We start from the raw sequence: 22,537 nt of genomic DNA on the forward strand, positions 1-22,537 counted from the left end.
TGGTAAAGACACACACACACACACACACACACACACACACACACACACACCATTTATTAAAGTGACATCCCATTTTTCTGTGGTCATATCTCCCCAGTCAAAACTTGTGGATATTATAGTTATTTTTCTTTCCCCCTCAGGCTCTTCAGTTGCTGTGTACAAACAGTGGATTCCAAATACAAATTTTGAAAATGCTACTAACTGGGATCAAAACCGAATCCCGTGTGCCAAGGATACCGTTCTTTTTGGGAGTACTAAGGTGCTTAATTTTTGAATCAAAACCAAATTTGTCACAGCCAGTCTTTTCAGGAATGTGGTCTTTACACGTCTTTATTCCTTCCAGATTGTATCAGTTTTCGTCCAGGCATCCCACTCTTTGACAGACATGGTAAGTATACTCATTATTGTGACATGTTGAACCAGAGTAATGCCTAAGTATATGGCATACTTAAAATTATACTGCAAGTAAGTGAGAGATTATTTTTGTGCCATTTCTATTTACAGTATGTTGTAGTACAAGTATATTGCCTTTCAGAATAATAAAGAAAAACACGCCCAAACAATTATATCTGGAGAGCTTGGTCAAAAGTATCAAGGTGGCAGTCAAACTGTGATCAAAGAAAATGCAGTCAAATGCAGTCAGAAAATGCAGTTTTTGCAGTGTGTGTGTGTGTGTGTGTGTGTGTGTGTGTGTGTGTGTGTGTGTGTGTGTGTGTGTGTGTGTGTGTGTGTATGTATGTATGTATGTATGTATGTATGTATGTATGTATGTATGTGTCTGTCAAGTCCTTGGACTTATGACCGGAGTCAGGCAGAACAAACTGGGACTTCCCTTATTGGTTCAAGTGCGCCTGTTGGCAGGCGCGGAAATTGCAGCCCTCGGTTTGGCTACCCACCTGATAGCTGTCATATAAATAGCTGTCAGACAGCCCCTGTTGTCGCTTGTTGTTCCTAGTGTTCATTTGTTAATAAAGAGCTTAACCGCAGCACAGCGTTTGTCTTACCTCAGCTTAGCGAACAAAGCAGTATGTATGTATGCAGGTCTTGGCGTATTCAGGTCTTTTCCCGTGTAAGATTGAGAGTATCTTGGCAATGTTTCAATGAGGTCCCACTCGCCATCTTCAGGCTGGTGCCTCCGGCTTCGTGCTTGTTGCGAGCAAAGCGTGATCGGTGCTGCCATCTTTCTATAAATATTGGTGGGAGGGTGTGGAGTGCTGGCTTTGTTGCTGTAAGTGGGCTGGTTCGCTGTGTTGTTACATCTTGATTAGTTGATGGTGTTGCTGTACACAGATTAGTCGGCTGCTTTGTAACATCCCGTGTGGCTGAGGTACTAGCTGTGTGCCCATTAGTCTTTTGTGTTGTAACGATCTGGGTATTGGGCTGTGTGATGACATCCTGAGCTCTAGTGTAGTGATATCCTGTGCTGCAACCTCCTGGGAGGATGGCTGCATTGTAACATCCTGAACCTTTCTGTTTTAACCTCCTGAGCCTTTGTGTTGTAACCTCCTGAGTTCTGTGATGTAATGTCCTGAGCAGATGACTGTGATGTAACCTACCGGGCTTTGGTTTGGCTCCGGGTTTGCAGTCTGGCCATGTGTTCATGCTGTGTGTCAGTTTGCTTTGTGTGGGGGCTGAAGGGGGACATGGCAGCAGTTGGTGATGCCGCTGTAGTTTGTCTTTTGGTATTTGGTATTTGGTATTTATTGTACATTTATAGGCCGCCCTTTTCCCTGAGGGGACTCAGGGCAGCTTACAATAAAAGGGGAAGGGGAGTGTAGGACAAATACAAAAAGAAATGTGAACACGAATAAATTAAACAGTAAAACACAACATTCACTCAACATTCGGGAGGGGCGAAAGTAAAAACTTATCCCCAGGCCTGACGGGCTAGCCAGATCTTGAGGGCTGTGCGGAAGGCCTGGACGGTGGTGAGGGTACGGATCTCCACGGGGAGATTATTCCATAGCATCGGAGCCGCAACAGAGAAGGCTCTCCTCCGAGTAGTCGCCAGTCGGCACTGACTGGCGGATGGAATACGGAGGAGGCCAACTCTATGCGATCTGATGGGATGCAGGGAGGTAATTGGCAGAAGGCGGTCTCTCAAATAGCCAGATCCACTACCATGGAGCGCTTTATAGGTGGTGAGTAGGACCTTGAAGTGCACCCGGAGATCGACAGGTAGCCAGTGCAGCTCACGGAGGATCGGTGTTATGTGGGCGAACCGTGGTGCGCCCACGATCACTCGCGCGGCCGCATTCTGGACTAGCTGAAGTCTCCGGGGGCTCTTCAAGGCAGCCCCATGTAGAGCACATTGCAGTATTCCAGCCTGGAGATCACAAGGGCTCGAGTGACTGTTGTGAGGGCCTCCCGATTCAGGTAGGGCCGCAACTGGCGCACCAGGCGAACCTGGGCAAATGCCCCCCTGGTCACAGCTGAAAGATGGTGGTCAAAAGTCAGCTGTGGGTCCAGGAGGACTCCCAAGTTGCGGGCCCTTTCTGAGGGGTATAAATTTTGTCCCCCCAGCCTGAGTGATGGTACGTTGGTCAAATTTTTGGGAGGAAAACACAACAGCCACTCGGTCTTGTCTGGGTTGAGTATCAGCTTGTTTGCTCTCATCCAGTCTTTAACGGCCTCAAGACCCCGGTTCATCACGTCCACCGCTTCATTGAGTTGGCACGGGGCGGACAGATACAACTGTGTATCGTCCGCATATTGATGGTATTTTATCCCGTGCCTCCGAATGATCTCACCCAGCGGTTTCATGTATATGTTAAATAGTAGGGGGGATAAGACCGACCCCTGCGGCACCCCATAAGTTAGGGGCCTCAGGGACGATCTCTGCCCCCCCACCAACACCGACTGCGACCTGTCCGAGAGGTAGGAGGAGAACCACTGCAAAACAGTGCCGCCCACCCCTATCTCCCGCAGTCGTCGCAGAATGTCTTCTGGATGGTGGTTGCATTTCTTCTTTGAGATGGGTTTGGGTTTGAGTCTGGTGAGGGTGATTGGTGGTGGCATCCTGTGTTGTTCTGAGTCCGGTGTCAGTTTTCGTGGCTGGGATTTGTTTGTTGACTAGGGCTAGTTTCCAGATGTCTGGTAGGTGGGAGATTAATTTGGTTCCTTCAAAACTGAACACTTCAACAAGAGAATAATTATGGAAGCCATTGAAATAGAGAAACACCACCACAACATGAATAAACATGACAATACCTCCCACCTACGAGACATCTGGCAATTAGCCCTAGTCAACTCAGGATGTTACAATGCAGCCAACCTCCCAGGAGGCTGCAGCACAGGACTCAGGATATCACTACACTAGATCTCAGGATGTCATCACACAGCCCAATACACATATCGTTACAACACAAAAGACTAATGCACGGAGCCAAAGGCACCAGCCTGAAGATGGTGAGTGGGACCTCGTCAAAACGTCGCCAAGATACTCTCAATCTTACATGGGAAAAGACCCGAATACGCCAAGACCTGCATACCTGTACCCATGAAAATCTACGAAAACACATACACACACACACACACACACACACATTCAGATTAGATATGTTTCTCTTATTAATTGAGCAAGATTATCATATGTTAAAGTATGCATGCCAAGTTAAGGTGCAACATTCTGAAACTGCTTCTGACACTAATTCATTTGTTAAGAAACTATTTTGAGTTTGGTTGTAAAATTCCTGGAGGTTTCAGAGAATTCTGCATGTGTTTGAAGATATTCTAGACCAGGGGTGTCAAACCTGTGTTGTCACAGCATCGTCATGTGACATAGCATGAGTTTTTTCTCTTTGGTAAATGTGTGTGGGTATGGCCAGTGCGTGACACATCCAGCCTGTGGGCCTTGAGTTTGACACCTGCACTCTAGAGATTAAAGCAGATGTGAGGCCTCACGGGAGATAAGTCAATAAAGTTAAGTATATTCTTCATCAAATTGATCACAACTCATGGTAACTACAAGGATGCAGCCATTCTGTTTTTTTCTTTGGCAAAAAGGAATTGGTCTGAACTTCCTTATTCTAGGACTCTTTTATATTATTATTTCTTAGTAAAGTCTACAGCTAAACTTTACATTCACTTACTAAGCAGCTCAGCTGTACTTAGATTTAGATCAATTTAGTAGAGCTTTGCCATTTGTGTTGGCTTTAAGTTAGTCCCTTGTTTCTTTACTTTTATGGAAGAGCAACTTGCTTCTGCTTAGTGACAAATGTCAGAATTGTCAGTGCTTGCTTAGGATTCTTGAAAAAATAATGTTGGTCAACCTGGACGGATTCAGTATTAGCTAGAATCGAATTCAGGAACTGCAGATCCTCTATGTTTAAAAATATACTATATTTTTTGGAGTATAAGATGCAGCAAGGTTTTGAAGAGGAAAATTTTTAAAAAAGTTTTTGCACTCTGCCAACTTCCCCAAAACGGCCTGTTTTTCACAAAACCAGGCCCGTTTTTTTTTAAAAAGGCATGAATAGCCCTTAGGCGGCGTGTAGAGTGCTCCGGGGGGGGGGGGGCAGAGGGTCCCAAAAATGAGCAAAAACAGCCCTTTTTTTGCAAAAATGGGCCCATTTTTGTCATAAAAAGGGCATGGATAGCCTTTAGGAAGCTTATGGAGTGCTGCTGGGGGCTGGGGGGCAAAAATGGGCCATTTCTCACTCATTTCTGTCCTCCTCAGCCCCCAGGAGCTCTCTGAAAGCCTTCTAAAAGCTATGCACCGCCATTTTGGTGAAGGGGCAGAGTTTCAGGAAGCAAAAAATGCTGTATTCAGTGTATGAGACACACCCAGATTTTCAGCCTCTTCGTTGAGGGGAAAAGGTTTGTCTTATACTTCGAAAAATATGGGAGATTGACAGCATTTTTATGGCAAATTGTTTATTTGGGTATGTATGCAGGAATAAGGTGAAGATTCATAGGTTCTCATCAGTGGTGGGTTTCTAACGGTTCGGACCAGTTCTCCCGAACCAGTATCACTGCCATCAAGCAGAGAGTGAACCCTGTTGTTTTGAAAGTGGGCCCACCCGCCCGCTCCTGGGTTATACCTACCTTTATTTGATCCCAGCTGATCAGGGGAGGCAGAATGAATTTCCTCTCCTCAGCTGTTTTCTTTGCTTTCCGAGCAAGTTTCTTTCAAGTGTAGTAGGAATGTCAGTAGGAACCCACCACTGATTCTCATAATCAGTACTCCATGCAATTCTTGTTCTTCATCTGTTTCAAGGGGAAACCATAGCATCATCAAATTTCAGCTCTTTTTCAAACCTATTTTCACAACAGATGGCATAAAAGTATGGATAAGATTTGCCTCTCCACTTGGTCTAGTATAATGCAAAATTGAGTCATCTTTCTTCTATAACTTATGATTTCTTGGGACTAATCTAACTTTTGCTGGGAAAAAAACCCCATTACCTTTGTCACATCTGAAGATATATTGGCTCAGGAAATCCAGATAAACATTCTGCTCATAGAAAACATAGTCAGAATTACATTTTGACTCTACCAACATCTTGATCAACTCACAAGCCCAAGGTATTACTTTATTGAGCTAGTTCCTGAGGTACTCAAACCAAATATTTAATGTCTTCTGGTTTGTTTGAATAAATATGGCTGCATATTTATTCTCCACTGTGCTTCTGTCATTGCATGCTTCCGTTTCCCACAAAGGATGAACTATTCTTGGAGCAGCACTTTTATGTCCATTTTTCTTTTTGTAGGTTTGGGTACATGAGTGTTGGGGGTGGTGGTTGGGTGCTGCACAGTGGTGGGATTCAAAAAATTGTATTACTGGTTCTGTGGGCGTGGCTTTGTGGGCGTGGAAAGGCTTTGTGGGCGTGGCAGAGGAAGGATACTGCAGAATCCCCATCCCCCACACTCCTGGGGGAAGGTTACTGCAAAATCCCCATTTCCTCCCCACCCCACCAACCTCCTTTCCTGCTCCATTTTTCTGTTCAGGGCAACAAAAGATCAGCTGGCAGGCTGGGAAGCAACAGGGGTGGGACCAGCCTATTTGTTGGTTCTCCAAACTACTCAAAATTGCCATTACTAGTTCTCAAGAACTTGTCAGTATTGGCTGAATATCACCTCTGGTGCTGCAGGTGTATAATTCTTTGTAATATTTATAATTATATCTTGAAGCTAGCAAGTAACAAATCTGAAGTAAGCAATTTGTTGCTGAACTACAATTCCCATCCTTGTTCCCTTACATGCTGGGGATTCTGGGAATTAGTTAATTACCACTTGGACTACCACAGGTTCTGTGCTTCTCCAATTACACCACATAGATTCCACGTTTAAAAATACCTTCAGTTTTGGCCCAATATAAATTATTTTTCTCTATTTTCCTTCTCCTCGGCTATCTCATTTACAGTGCTCTTGTTATTTCTCAGTTATTCATATCTCCTCTCAGAGTATTATTCTTTCCAAATTATGATGGGTCTCTTATTCAGAAACAAAGAGTTGCCAGGAAACTGGCAACTAACCATTAGTTCCAACTGATGGGATCTTAATGAACCTTCTGAACTGTTGACTAGCAATCAACTAAAGAAAAGAATGGAACAGCACCTTACAGCTAGAATTGTCTTATCTCTTTTCAATCTGTATACACTCTTAAAGAACCTACAATATTGAATAGGAACAATTCTGCAGTTGGAAAGAGCCAGGCTATGTAGCTAAATGCCTTCCTCTGCTTGTGTTTCCTTGTTAACACATTTCTTCTTGTTTCAAATACTTGAGCTTTTAAGAATGGGTTGTGCCCTAAAATGACCCTTTCCCTCTAATAGCTTCATTTCACTATTGCACACTTGGGCATTCTTAAAGCATTTAATAGCCTAGTCAACATGCGCAATGGAAACAAAATTATTTTGAAGCACACAGCCTTTGGTTGCTGCTGTAAACAATGATTCTGTCAACATATCTGCCTTTTCATTTACCCCCCTCAAATAGCATTCGTCCTAGGAACCTCAGGTTGCTACGGTGATTTGATTTCCCAGCGAGAGAGTTATCAACCATTAAATAGCCACATTCAAAACTGCATAATGCAACAACATGCAACCGTCTTTTTCCATATGACTATATCTCCTTGCTTCAGTTGTGACTGGAAGCATTAATTCCATCTCCTGCCACCACTTGAAGGAGCAGGAGCAGGGTCTTCTTAGCTGCAACCCTCAGATTGTGTGACTTGGTGATGCTAAGCTCTTGATTTTTATATTGGCAATGTTATATCCTGTGGGCTGTTTTAAATACATACATTGCTATTCATTTTGATGGCTTGGTTTTTTTTTCTTCCTTTGAATTTTGCACCATTTTGTTCTGCCTCTCTCCTCCCCCTCCTTACCTCCTTTCTTCCCTCCAGCATCCTTTTCTATTCTACTTCCCCTTCCTTTCTCCTTCTCCTCTCTCCTCTTTCCACTCCTCCTTATTCTCCTCATCTTCCCCCCCTTGCCCTCTGTCCTATCCTTCTCTTCCTATCTTTCTTCTCTCTTCTGCTTCCCTCTCTTCCTCTCATTCACTTGGTGTATTTCAGCTTCTGAGCAAACTCCATTCTGTGTTGATGGTATTTATACTTCCATATCAATATACTTAACATATCTTAGTTTTAAAGAAAAAATAAGAGAAGACAGTATACATGTGCAATCATATTACTTTAAAATCTAACACCCCTCGTCAAGCCTAATATACTTCCCTCCCTCCCACTCTCCCCCCCAACCCTCCCCCTGACCTTCCCTCCTCCGACTTCCCAGAACCCATACACGGTATAAATCTTTAACAAAAACAGTCTAAAATATATTTGAAAAAAGAGTAAGAAATTGATAACATCTTTAAATTGAACTTAGCTCCTCCTTGCTAGGCTAACTTTAAACAATTTATATCATTCCTGATCTTAATCATAAGCTAACTGGAATTTCTTAGTCCCATATTTATTTTGAGTATAATCAATCCATTATTTCCAGTCTCGTTTATATCTCTCGTTTGAATAGTCCTTAAGATATGCAGATATTTTGGCCATCTCGGCTAAATTTGTAACTTTCAATGTCCATTCTTGAATAGTAGGCTAATTCTGATTCTTTAAGTCATAGGGTTGGTGGGAGGAATATCCTGGTAGTGTTTGACTGGGACAAAAAAAGGACTCCTGAGGCAAGAATCAGCTCATTCCTCCGCATACCTTCTCTCAGGAAAGTTCCTTTTAAAGGAAAAAAAACTGGCTAAAATCCAAAAACAACACATACTCTAGTGTATAGCAGGTGACAGCATCTTACAAGAGTCTCCAAGTCTGATTTCCCACAGAGGTAAGAAAGAATCATTGGCATTCTAGTCTATAACCTAAGGAATGCATCATATGAGTAAGGCTATCTTAGAAAAAGTAGGTTATGGGTTGGCTGATGTGAAAACTCTGCAATGGAAAAGTCCACCCAGAGAAACATTTTCATGCTTTCCACTTGTGAAAATTACTGTGTAAGGGATGTACTCTGCTCCTAGTCCAGCACACAATGCTCTGGGGTTTCCCCCTCCCCCCTTTCCAAATATCTGTTCTCTGGCAGTAAGGCTCTGAGCCAACACGGCAGAAAGGGATTTAAAAACAAATGGATGTTGAGGGAAACCATCCAGTTTCTTCTAGTTAATATGGTTGATTCTTAGTTTATCTTGTGCCTCTTTTCTTATTTATGGTGTAGGTTTCTTTTCATTTTCTAAGGGTCATGCATGATTTCATCTGTCCAAATAACCCATATAATTTTATTTGTGATAATTTATTCAGGCTGTTTAAATTGCTAATTACTTGACTGTTTAATAGGATAACATGCTGTGTTTAACTGGTCTGTAAGCATCCACATGAGAATTGTACTTCACTGTGTATAATTATTTTAAACTTGTGGTATTTTAAGAGGCTGTATAAGAGGTAAAATGGTGGGATGTCAAAGCTAAACCAATTGTGTTTCTGCACATTATGTTATAGGTTTTTTTTTCAAAATAATGTAAATCATGAAAAAGAAATACAAATAACCAATAACAGGCAGTCCTCAAAACTTACAACAGTTCATTTAGTGACCATTTGAAGTTACAACATCACTGAAAAAGTGACTTATGACAATTTTTCACACTTATGACTATTGCAGCATCTCCATGGCCAGGTGATCAAAATTCAAATGCTTGGGAAGCGACTCATATTTATGAGGGTTCCAGATTCCAGGGTCACCTGATCAGCTCTTGTGGCCTTCCGACAAGCAAAGTCAATCGGAAAGCCAGAGTCACTTAACAATCGTGTTACTAACAACTGCGGTGATTCGCTTAACTGTGGCAAGAAAGTTTGTAAAATGGGGCAAAATTCACTTAACAACTCTCTCACTTAGCAACAGAAATTTTGGGGTCAATTGTGGTCATAGTCAAGGACTACGTGTATTGTACCAGGACAATATTTTCCACTGCCTCTCTTATCCCAACATTCTGGTTTTTCCTGAATTACTTATTGATATTATTATCATGGGACACAGCATCCCATCTATCAACATTACATCAGGGAAGAAGTATAAGGTTAGGTTAGGGTAAGCATTTATTTATTTATTTATTTATTTATTTATTTATTTATTTATTTATTTATTTATTTATTATTTGGAGTTTTTATATGCCGCCCAATCCCAAAGGACTCTGGGCGGCTTACAAGAAATATAAAAAAAAACATAACAACAAAACAATTTAAAACAGACACCCCTCATACATTCATTCTAGTCGGGGCCTGACCTCAACAGTGAGGTCAACAGCCCCAGGCCTGCCGGAACAGCCAAGTTTTTACAGCTTTCCTGAAGGCCATCAGAGTGGGTATGGTCCGGATTTCTGGGAGGAGCTGGTTCCAAAGAGTCGGAGCAGCCACCGAGAAGGCTCTCCTCCCAGGGCCCGCCAGCTGACATTGTTTGGCCGATGGCATCTGAAGGAGGCCCAATCTATGGGATCTTACTGGCCACTGGGAGGTATGTGTCAGCAGGCGGTCTCGAAGGTATCCTGGCCCTAAGCCATGTAGGGCTTTAAAGGTAATAACCAACACCTTGAATTGAGTCCGGAGACCAATAGGTAGCCAGTGCAGCTCACAGAGGATAGGTGTAACATGGGTGTACCTCAGCACACCCAATATGGCCCGCGCGGCCGCATTCTGAACTAACTGCAGTCTCTGAACGCTTTTCAAGGGTAGCCCCATGTAGAGCGCGTTACAATAATCCAGCTTCAAGGTGACAAGGGCATGAGTGACCATTAGAAGCGCATCCCGGTCCAAATAGGGCCGCAATTTACTGCTCTTTTTATTTATTTTTCTTCAAAACAAATAACATGTCCATTTTGTTCAATGCAAGGAAATATACTTAGTGAGTTATGGAGGTAGAAAAATATGTTTGTTTAGGATAGTTTGACCATGAAGTTTTTCACATCCTTTTTTCTAATTCTCACTCATTCCTTTTTTGGTCTTCCCACTTTAGAATATTAGAATTTCTGACATTGGGAAGACCAATTTTTGCCTAGTAAAAGAGCTTATCCGCTATACCTCATGTATCCTATGGACCAAGGGTCTCCAACTTTGGCCACTTGAAGACTTGAGGACTTCAACTCCCAGAATTTCTCAGCCAGCAAAGAAATGTATCCTATGGACCAAGGGTGTCCAACCTTGACCACTTGAAGACTTGTGGACTTCAACTCCCAGAATTCTTCAGCCAGCTGGCTGAGGATGTCTGGGAGTTGAAGTCTACAAGTCTTCAAGTGGCCAAGGTTGGAGACCTCTGCTATGGACAGTCCCCAGCAGCCACGGTATTACATGGTATTCAGCATTATTCTCCAGAATAGTTGCACCCAAAAGATCTTAAGAGTCCAAGCAACGGAAGGCACTCATGAATGAGAAAGCCATTTTAAGAATGTTTCCTCTGGCTTTAGAAAAACATCATGAAAGAATATTCCCAGAGTTCAATTTGATATCCTATTTATGTTTGTAAAACATTTTACTGTATGAATCTTTTAATCTTAAAAACCCCAAGAATAAATAATTGTGTGTGACAGTGCTATTATTACAAATGCTTTAACTCTGCAAAAGGTATTGCTTTGGCGTTCTGTAGTTATTGATTATTTCTATAATGTTATCCAGAGCTCTGCTTTATTTTGTTCTTGCAGCTTGTTTCTTAACAATTCTGCTAGTTTGTTGCTTGATCAATTTTTGTTTAACTGAAGTCGATCTTTTTCATCCCATTTATTTTGTGTATTGGGTCAAAGAGCTCATTTTTATTGAGTTAATGAATGAAGCTCTTGATCTTATCAATGATATTCTTTTAGAGAAAGACAAAGATAACCCTAACTTTAGCTTTCCAGTGCCCGTTTTCATCCAAATGGCTCGGTGTTGACTTATTTAAGTTACTGACAACAGAATCAGCAGAAAAAGATATGGTTGAGAAAAAGTCCCAGAGTTTTAAGATTTGCAGGTTAAATATAAGTGGCAGGTTCAGAGGATTGGAAATGATATAATGATATCATGAATAATAAAGTTAAATGGATTAGGATATATGTTACAAATTTCAAGTTTTGTGGCTAGAAGGATACAAGACTAGGTTGTTGCTTATATTATTCCACTATCTGATTGCACTTAGACAGAGGCTTTTATGATGTTCTCATCCAAATCCAGCTTCTGTTAATTATCCTGAATGAGGTGACAGGATACATGGGAAGAACGTCTGGCTCCTAAGTAGAACACGACAGGGCCCATTCTTGAAGCCTGGTGATCCTGTCTCTTTGCTCTTTGACAATCAACCTGATGCTACCTTTGTTTGCAAATGTATGATTGGCATGTAATTTCCTCAAGATCATTATCCAGCGTTAGAGGGTCACAGGAGTGGGAGTCTTTCCCTGGAGCATAGAGACAAAAAGATTCTTATTTATATTTGGCAGCAGGAAAAAGAAGCAGGTTGTTGGTTTAGGCATGTATGTGTGGAATGACATGAATAAGAGGCCACCAAGCAACACTGGCTTGTAGGTTCCCATACCTAAATTGTAGTTCATAATGCTAAAGGTTGGAGTATAATCTAGCTTCTTCCATAAAAAGGTAAAGGTTCCCTTGGTGCATATGTGCTAGTTGTTCCTGACTCTAGGCCGTGGTGCTCATCTCCGTTTCAAAGCCAAAGAGCCAGCGCTGTCCGAAGATGTCTCCCTGGTCATGTGGCCAGCATGACTAAATGCCGAAGACGCATGGAACACTGTTACCTTCCCACCAAAGGTGGTTCCTATTTTTCTACTTGCTTTTTTACATGCTTTTGAACGGCTAGGTTGGCAGAAGCTGGGACAAGTAACCGGAGTTCACTCCATTACGCGGCAGTAGGGATTCAAACCGCCAAACTGCCAACCTTTCTGATTGACAAGCTCAGCGTCTTAGCCACTGAGCCACTGCGTCCCTTCTTCCATACTAGCCACTATATGTTGCCAGTAACTCCAGCATGTCACCAAATTTTGGTAATGGTAAACAACAAAGAGTTTAAGTTCTTTATTTACACACTGGAGCTGTAGAACTGTGAATGCTTAGGCTGTTCCAACATCTGCCCTTATCTCTTCACACTGTCCATACTATGTCACATACATTACTTCCAAGTAATAGCATCAGCTCCTCTTCCTCCTCCTCCTCTTCTTCTTCTCCTCCTTCTCCTACTCCTTCTTCTACTTCCTCCCACCATCTACCATGAACTTGGTGCCTCTAGTCATCCATCTATCCCAAGCCATAGCAGCCTATCTTACTATTAGTAGACTTACCTCACCACCAGTAGTAGACTTATCTCACCACCAGTTTGAGACAATATGTATGTACATCTGTGTCACCAATTTTTGATATCAGGATGTTGTGTGTGTCTCTCTGTGTGTATGTCAGTGTATGTGTATGTGTATCCATTTATCCCTTTTATTGCTATAGGTATGATAGAGCCCCAGTCCCAGGCATTTATGTATTCCTTGTTTTAGAGTTAAAGACAGTATGGCATACCAGGTTTTCCTGAAAATAAGACCTGGTCTTATTTTCGGTCTCCCAAAGATACATTAGGACTTATTTTTTGAGAAACACAGTATCATGATGGTGCTGAGGGAACAGACCCTGCCACCCTACTCCACCCTAGCCCAGATGAGTGCCCCACCCCCAAGCGCACACAAAAGAGGTGGTGAATGCATGGGAGCCAATGGTGTTTGGCAGCAGCTGCAGCCTGCTGCCCCTTGACCGTCACACAATGAGGCTGCGCAGCCCATGCAATGCTGGTGAGTCCAAGCACTGCAACTGCTGGGCTGGCCCTCCAAGCAGCAGGCAGAGGCAGAGACATGGCGGGAGAGGCACACAATCTGGCCTGCCAGACATGCCACATCCATCCCACTGTCTGTCTTTGCTGGCCTATAGTCATAATACAGTCATGGCCGCTCGGTGTGACACCTCTGCCTTTGCCTGCTGCTTGGAGGCTGGTCCAGCGGTCAAATTGGTTGGGCTCAGCCCCACAGTGTGCCAGCTCCTGGGCTGGCGGGCTGCAGCTGCTGCCAGACACCATTGGCCCCTGTGCACTCACTGCCTCCTATGCTGGCCATGCCCGTCCAAGGGCTGATGATCATAACTGAGGCTTATTTGGGGTGTACGACTTATATTATGAGCACCCTGAAAAAATCACATTAGGGCTTATTTTCTGGTTGAGTCTTATTTTCAGGTAAATAGTAGTAATTACTATTTGCTTGTAACTTATTTTTGCCTTTGAAGTTGTTTCACAACCTGTTTGATCAGAAGAGACAGATTGTCTAAAATTGACTGTAGCTTATCATGGAATTTATAGTTTCTAGGGCAAAATTGAGGTCCACTTTTGATCCTCCCCAAGAGAGCCTGGGACAGATTATATCTGAATATATCAATGAACATTTTCAGTCCCCCAGGTAGCTGAGTCATGGCAATTGGGCTTCTTTTCTTGATGATTCAAAGTGTTTTGCTGCTCATCCAAGTAGCTTCTTTATTTTCTTTCCAATAAGAAAAGAATTCCAGTTGCCACGACTCAGCTTTCAGACAATTATAGTTGAAGTTCTACCAAACCTCATTTTTCCAGCAGGCCTTGGAGGTAGATGTGTCATGATGCTATTCCCTCTTGTAGTTTGAGGTTTTACCTATATGGAGTTTTTTATACTCTACAAAAAAATGTAGGTTTATGTTTTGTATGTATATATCAGTCGTGGGTTGCAGGCGGTATGCCCCAGTATGTGCATACTGGTGCCTGCCAGGAGCACCAGGTACTGTTCCGGTATGGTGCTCCAGAAGCCCACCTGCCTGCCCAAGCTCCTTACCTGTATTTGAGCTCTTCTGTGCTTCTGCGCATGGAGCGTACGGCGCCTGCACGACACTCTTCCGAGCAGCTGGAGCATCACGGAGGTAAGAACACATGCATGTGTGTGCACACGTGTGCACATGTGCTTGTGGGGGACGCTGGGCCCCGTTGCACCATACCGGTTGCAATGGGATCTGGAACCCACCACCGATGTATATGATTACATTTATTTACAGAATAAGATATCTAAGCTGCTCACAATATGGAGTGAATCCAGTGGAATATAAGCCCAATAAACAAACAAGTTTCCCCTAGTGAAATTCAGCATTTATTGAGCAAGACAGACCAGTTATACGATTCCTATATTTCCTAAATAATATGCACACTCATATTAAATGAAATGCCTTTAATTGGTGCAGTTGATTTCTTGATAAAACTAATAGAGAGCAAAATTAAGAATTCATTTTTTCATCAAATATTGTTGTATGTTCTAGAGTGCTAGAATTTTATACCATACTACTATGTTTTGTTGCATTCTCTTTAGCGTTGTGTTGAATAAGACTACACAGTGAATTCATGCATTGAACTAAGACTTCATTCATCCCATTCATTCACATCCATTCATCACACCTCATTTTCACAAGATATAATGACTGAATTGACAGAATAAGCTAAGGCAGGGATCCCCAACCTTTGTGGATTGGCATCCCAAATGGATGGGGGAGAAGGGAACTGGGCCACATGAGTGGAAGGCTGGTACACATGCATGCAGCTCAACTTGCATGAGGGGAAGGCTGACACGTACTCATGTGATTGTTCACCCACCCACTGGTTGTGCAAGTCACATGCGTGCGCAATTTGAGGTGTGCATGTATGTGTGCACCCCAGCCAGCCACTTGCATGGCCCAATTCCAAATGGGACACAGTCCAGTAATGGGCCTTGGCCCATAGGTTGGGGACCTATGGACTAAAGTACAAATGTGGAAAGTGGCACAAAGAAGCACAGTGGGTAAACCCCATTGTAGTTGTGAAGGTTGTGGCTCCTCAAAGCATCTTTCTATATGCACCTTTCTAAATGTTGGCTAATCAACACCTCTCTTCAATTGTGAATAAAGGAAAATAAAGGAAAATATATATTTGGTCTCAGTTCATGGCTGAGGTGATGCTAACTGCTGATAGAGCATTTACCGGAAAATCTGAGAACATGAGAAAGCCAGAGGAGAAAAGAGACTTACAGGACATCCTTGCTTAATGAACACAATTGGGACTGGAAACTCCATCACCAAGTGCTTAAACAGAAAATCATGCGATCGCAACATGACAACATGACTTCCATCCAGTCATTAAGTGAATCATGTCATTGAGCATGACGTGGCCACAACAACTTGCAATTTTACTTCTGCATTCTCCTTAATAATTTAATAACTCTGCTTATTTAAAAGCTGGTTGTAAAGCACGCAAATGGCAATCACTGTGGGAAGCTGCAACAGGTGAAAATGTAAAGCCCGGATGCAATGCTTTTTTGTGGTACATTTGAACGGTTGCTAAACAAGGCAGTCAATAAGTGAGGATTAAAAAATGACTTAAATGTTACCTGTATAGTAGAATGCGAAGCTTTTCCCCCATACTTGTCCCATCAGTGAGTAGCATCTTGAGAAACTGGTCTTTCACATCCTCATTGCTATTTATGGTGGAACGGATATGATTACTGCAGAGGAAAATGCAGAAAGTATTTCTAATAGAAATCTAGGGTGCCTATGTTTTATTCTTAGTATCCAGTGGTGGGTTCTGGATCCCGTTGCAACCAGTACAGTGCAACGGGGCTGGGCGTCCACCACATGAACGCGCGCAGGGCACACGCACATACACACAGAGTGCACAGGCGTACTTTCTGCCTATGACGCTCTGTGATGTCTCCGCGATACTCCAGATGCTTGGTGGAGCGTTGCACAGATGCCGTACCCTGCGTATGCAGAAGCCCCGAAGAGCTTAATACCAGTAAGGAGCATGGGCAGGTGGGTGGGCCCTCTGGAGCGCTGTACCAGAATGGTACCTAGTGCTCCCAGTAGGCATTGGTACGCCCGTAGCCCACCACTGTTAGCTTCCTAATTGGTATAAGAAGATTGCACTCACTTTAGAGTTTCTGTTCCTAGAAGACTGGATTACTGTAACACGCTCTACATGGGGCTGCCCCTGAAGAGTGTTCGAAGACTTCAGTTAGTCCAGAATGCAGCCGCGCGAGCGATAGTGGGTATACCTAGATACACCCACGTCACACCTATCCTCCGCAAGCTGCACTGGCTTCCCATTGGTCTCCGGACACGCTTCAGGGTGCTAGTCGTTACTTTTAAAGCCCGACATGGTATCGGACCTGGCTACCTGAGAGACCGCCTCCTGCCAGTTACCTCCCAGAGACCTATAAGATCGCACAGACTAGGCCTCCTCCAGATTCCATCTGTCGGTCAATGTTGGCTGGTGACTCCCCGGGGGAGGGCCTTCTGTGTAGCTGCTCCGGCCCTATGGAACGATCTTCCCATTGAGATCTGGACCCTTACTACCCTTCCGGCCTTCTGCAAAGCGACCAAGATCTGGCTGTTCCGGCAGGCCTGGGGCTGTTGATGTATCCAGCCCCATCCTAAGTTATGAATGTTGTTGAACTTTTAATGTTGTTTTTTTATTTTTTGTATGTCCCCCCTCCCTTTTTACCTGTAAGCCGCCCTGAGTCTCTTTGAGAGTGGGCGGCATAGAAACTAAATAAATAGCTAAATAAATAAATAGCTAAATAAATAAATAAATAAATAAATAAATAAATAAATAAATAAATAAATAAATAAATAAATAAGAGAGGTTGATCCTGAAAATGCCAACCACACTCCAGAGGAGCTGTTCTACCAAACTGAATGCCTGCTTGGCTCCAAAGAGGGGTAGAATGCTTCTGTTGGCTTTTAAAATAAGGGAAAACCCTCATTTCAGTAGCAGAATTCAGATGGACCATAGGATCTTTTGCATTAGGCTAATATGGAGTTCAGAGGAAGGAACTTTAAGGTAGGGTGAGGGAATATTTATTCACCTGTTTGTATAATTTTGGGATGTGGTGGCTCAGTGGCTAAGATACTGGCCTTGTCAATCAGGAAGGTCAGCTGCTTGGCAGTTCGAATACCTAGCCCTGTGTAACAGAGTGAGCTCCCATTACTTGTCCCAGCTTCTGCCAACCTAGCAGTTCGCAAGCATGTAAAAATGCAAATAGAAAAATAGGAACCACCTTTGGTGGGAAGGTAACAGCACTTGGTGCGCCTTCAGCATTTAGTCACGCCGATCACATGTCCACGGAGACATCTTCTGACAGTGCTGGCTCTTCAGCTTTGAAATGGAGATGACCACTGCCCTCTTGAGTCAAGAACAACTAGCACAGGTAATCTTTGATTTATGACCGTTTGTTCAGTGATTGTTCGAAGTTACGGTGGCACCGAATGGACTTACAAACCATGGCCGCACTAACAGCTGTTAAAGTCCCCACATAATGATTAAATCTGAGGACTTCACCAAACTTACAACTGCAGGGACACTTCAACTCTTCCCACCAAACAGCTCCCCATTCTATGCTATGACCTTTTGGCCCCCTGCTGCCTTGTACTTTGTTGCTCCAGCTGATCTTCACTGACCTTTGCTGTCTTCTTGCTCCTATTGGATGACCAAAGGCTGCTGGATTGGATTGGATTGGGGTGTGTCCTCACTTAAAAAACCCTGATTCTCAGATGAAGATGGCCACTGGGATTGCCATTGCTAAGTGATGTGGTCACACAAAGTCTTGCTTTACGATTGCATTACTTAGCAACTGAAATTTTGTTCCTAATTGTGGTTGAATGTTGAGGACTATCTGTAAAATCAATAGAAATTCAATAAAAATCATGAATGAATAGTTGAGATTTCAGCTGAGTGCTGAAAAGCTATAAAACTCAGCACCAACTGTAGTTGAATGGGAAGGTGGATTTTTCACTTGGTCGGGTTGATTTTCTTAATCATGACCCAAGTTTGCATCAGGAAGCACCCAAACTAGGCTTTAATAATTGGATGGGGCATAAGGAATTTCTTTTCTTTAAACCAATTAAATCATTAAAAAAATAGAAATCTAATCAATTTACCAATTAGGAATTGCAATAATTTTCTATAAAATTATACCAATGAAAATAGTAGTAAAGCAGCGAGGTTCTAAAAAATAATATCAAAATTATTTTTAAAGTGCTTAGAAATATTTAAAAAAAACTTTCGTTGAGAACAATGACAACAAAATGAAATTAAAATGGTTCTAGGCAAGTTTTTTTGAACAGGATTCCACAAACAGGGCACCACTATGAGAAACCCCGTTTTTTTCAAGATTGCTATTTCCTTCTTTATGCAGTGGCTCTAATTAACATCTTAGGATTTAAGTAGGTAAAAAGGATACACACACACACACACACACACACACACACACACAAATACATACAAATTTGTAGTGTGTGTGCGCGTGCGGACACACACACACACACGTGTGAATCAGATCCTAAAGGACATTTAGCAAAAGACACGTGCAAAGCAATTACAACAGCCAACCAAGTTAACAATGTAGCTCTTCCATTTTGAATAAGTTTCCATTTTTTTTTCTCTCAAACGCAATTCTATATTTGCTTCATGCATAATCCAAATACAAGTGAGCAGAGTGGAAATGATTGGTGTAAGGCTACCTTAGACCAGAGGAATGAAGCCACTTGGATTTTCAGTAAAATCCTTAAGACAAAAATATCCCCAAAGTGATTATTTAAAGAAAGTACAATAGGAAGAACATCACATAACCAGGCAGACAAACTATTCATTAATATTATCTTTGGCTGGGGACTTCAGGATGGAGGAAAAGGGCAATCTGACATACTCCTAAAGAGATGATGCTGAGATAGAGAATTGCAAATGGGTGGTGCGCCTGGAGGGGTAGAATTTCTCTGGGTGAGGAGAAGCCAAAGCATTTGCCCACATGCGCTTGGGAAGACAGCGCTTTCCAAGGAAGCCTGCAGAGATTCTACATGTGAATTTAGAATAAGGAGTGCCAAAAGTTGAGAAAGAAAGATTGTGCTTGCAGCCTCAGCGGAGCCTATAATGGACGTTGGGTCCAACCTAACTCCACTTTTCAAAACACATTTGCATTATAATTAAAAGTTACAGAGATCTTTGGAGCAGCCTTAAACCTCTTGGTTAATGTTCCTACAATCCAGAGCATGAATGAAAAGAAACAGAAATAAACAAGTACATGGATTTAAAAATAATCTATACCAAAAAGCTAAGAGTTTGGACTGTGAGAATTTAAAACAGATACAGGATTTGGGTGAATTTGGATTTTGCTTGTTTTCAAGTATTTTTGAAATAATTAATTAAACAAATCAATAAATCGTACAGATTTTTGTGGGAAAGTGGGTTCAAGGGCCTGTCATTAAATCGCATAGACTGTAGAACACATTAAATGGGACTAAAGAGTTAAGAAAATAGAGGAAGTGAAAAGGAAAAGAGAATGTCCTTTCTAGCTGTTGCTCTCTCTTGTTGGATAAATCCAAAGAGTGGGAGAAAAAGATGGCTATTATCACTGAAGTAGTTTAAAAAGGGAGAAGAGGATCACTAACACAGCAAAAACCAATAAAAGGCATTAAAATAGAGATGCTACCAAGGATTTTGAAGAATGGGGAAGAATCAGAGGTGGTATTCAGCCGGTTCAGACCGGTTCTGATGAACCGGTAGCACCCATGATCAGTCGGCCCTGCCCTCCTGCCCCTGCCCTATCCTGTCTTTTATTTCCTGCTTTCTAGTGCATCTCAATTGCATGGCACAGCTGATTCCCCCCCCCTTCACTGTTTTACTTACCGTTGCTGACATGGAAGGTAAGCAGCAGAGCTTCTAAATGTTCCATTTTCAGCACTGCACATGCGCACAAAGCGTGCACTCACTGAACCAGTTGTTAAACCGGCAGCATCCTACCACTGGGAAGAATGTCATAATGTCAGTAGCAATTTTACTAATGGAAGATTTTCAAATATGGAAGACATTAAATTTGTCTTCCATAAATGGTTGTTGAAGTTTTAACAGTATGGGAAAAGGAAGATGAGGTTATAGAAGTAGATGGGGTGTGCATAATTAAATACATTTAAAAAATGCTTTAAGAACTCTCTCTTAGGAAGAAATACTAAATTATGCAACAATACTTCAACACCAAGTTATATTTGCCCAAGAAATATCTATTAGAAGATTCCCTACAAAGAAGGAATACAAAGTAGATTTCTTTGATCAGAGATAAAATAATAAGTACTTTCATACAAGATTGAAAACTTTTGATTGTTGACTTGGATGATTTTTGTTTTTGTTAATTAAAAACGGTTGAATATGAGGAAAGAGGAAATATGTATGAAATTTTAAAGGTGGGAGGATAAGGTTGTAAGCTTCTATTTTCTAATAAACCTTTCTTTTTTCTTTCCTGCACTTTTTCTTTTATCTTTTTTCTTAACTTTGTTTTATATTTTTATATTACATTTATTCCTGGAAAAAATAATATATATGCAAACACACACACACACATGCACACACATACACACACAGACAATCTTTGTCCCTAGTCGAAATGCATGTTAACTTAAAAGCTTTTATTCAGCCTACTTCTCTGTCAAAGGTAGAAGCTAATACACCAAAAATAATTTGTAGGTTGTATGAGATACACTGTATATGTTAGTACAGTTCTGCTAAGTGTATGTTAGAAGCATTTTGGCCTCCAGTGTAACTCCTTCAAAACGGATATAATTTTGGTGGTAGACTATCTTAATACCAGCTTAACAATGGCATCTTTCCTTAGCTACAACCATCTTAAAGATAATACCATGTAAAATCTCCCAACTCACACCAACATTTTCACCTAATAAGTGCTAAAAACTAGAAAGCAAGTTTTATGTAAGTTTAATCAGGTTGTAATTAAGTCATCAGACTAGACTAGGGACCATGAGTTCTAGTCCAGCCTGAGGGACCACGCCAGCTAAGTGACCTTCAGCCAGACACTGTCTCCAAGCCATAGGAAAGAGGCAATGGCAAACCACTTCTGAAAACCTGCCAAGAAAACTGCAGGAACTTGTCTAGGCAGTCACGGGAGTCAACACTGACTCAATGGCACACAGATGCAAAATGCTGGCAAAATGGTGATGACAAGGGACAACAAAATTAATTTGAACTTAAAGTTTTTGTTTTTGTTTTTTAATTGCAGAGATCGTTCAGGGTGCAGACTAATTAGGAGCCTCGTTTCTCCATTGCCTAGCAACTGTATGGAGTTAAAAGAATCTGAGCTGAGTATCTTGTGTGCACTAAAGAAAAAAGGCAGGCATGTTCCGTCTTTTCAAACACATGCATATGTGTGTTTGTGTGAGGCTCTGCGTGTATGTGTGTGTCTGTGTCTATAGTATCTATCTATCTATCTATCTATCTATCTATCTATCTATCTATCTATCTATCTATCTATCTATCTATCATCTAGCTAGCTAGCTAGCTAGCTAGCTATCATCTATTATTTTCAAGCCTATTCCAATCTGAAAACAATTTGTTGCTTTAGAATTCTTTACTCTGTCTTATTTCCGTACTATGTAAAAGAAGTTCTTTTACTATGTAAAAGAAGTTCTTTGAGCAGCTGTAAAATAGGTGTTATTAATTAAAAGCAGTCTATGAAGACAATAGTCTAATGAAAATTCAGATTTATGGTTTAACTGTTTAGCAAAATAATAAATGAATGCTGAGGAGCCAAATGAATTCCTTCTGCTCATCTAGCACAGGAAAAATTAGCAAGGCACAAAGCAGCCTGATAAAATATAATAGAGAGAGATTCCTGTAGGCACACCGTAGAGGGATACTTCCAGTGCTCAGCTTAAGTAAACAGTCTTACATTTCAGTGTAAATTTCTAATTCAACCAGGAGGACAATTTCTCATTCAGTGACTCATGAGGATTTCTTCCCATCTAGAAGGTCCTGTGAGGGTTGTCCAAAAATTGGGTTTTGTTCAGAGACTGCAATTAGCTCAGCTCAACTTGGGGGTTGGCAGTCCTCCCCCATCATTTCCCTTGAGCCCCCTCCTGCCCTATTTAAAGTCCTATCCTTCTGAAAGAGTGTCCTGGAAATCATGCTTCCCGATTATTAGCCTGGAAACTAACATAAATGTGACTACTCTACACCCACACACGAGAAATTCACTGATTTCGGTT

General features: G+C 41.9%; 1 protein-coding gene across 2 annotated transcripts in view; it reads left to right on the forward strand.

The window, feature by feature from the left end:
• Positions 1-22,537, forward strand: part of AMN (amnion associated transmembrane protein) — a 104,234-nt gene that overhangs the window by 14,390 nt on the left and 67,307 nt on the right. Inside the window, exons 2-3 of one of the 2 annotated variants that reach the window (XM_087726715.1) lie at positions 141-259; positions 344-388. The exons of the other annotated variant lie outside the window; for it this stretch is intronic. Coding sequence (XP_087582841.1) covers positions 141-259; positions 344-388 — 164 coding nt within the window. The remainder of the gene's footprint in view (positions 1-140; positions 260-343; positions 389-22,537) is intronic. 2 annotated transcript variants of the gene reach the window in all.

This window comes from Thamnophis sirtalis, unplaced genomic scaffold, assembly GCF_051295495.1.
Source record: "Thamnophis sirtalis isolate CommonGarterSnake01/CBP01778 unplaced genomic scaffold, rThaSir2_p1.2 scaffold_1, whole genome shotgun sequence".
Classification (NCBI taxonomy): domain Eukaryota; kingdom Metazoa; phylum Chordata; class Lepidosauria; order Squamata; family Natricidae; genus Thamnophis; species Thamnophis sirtalis.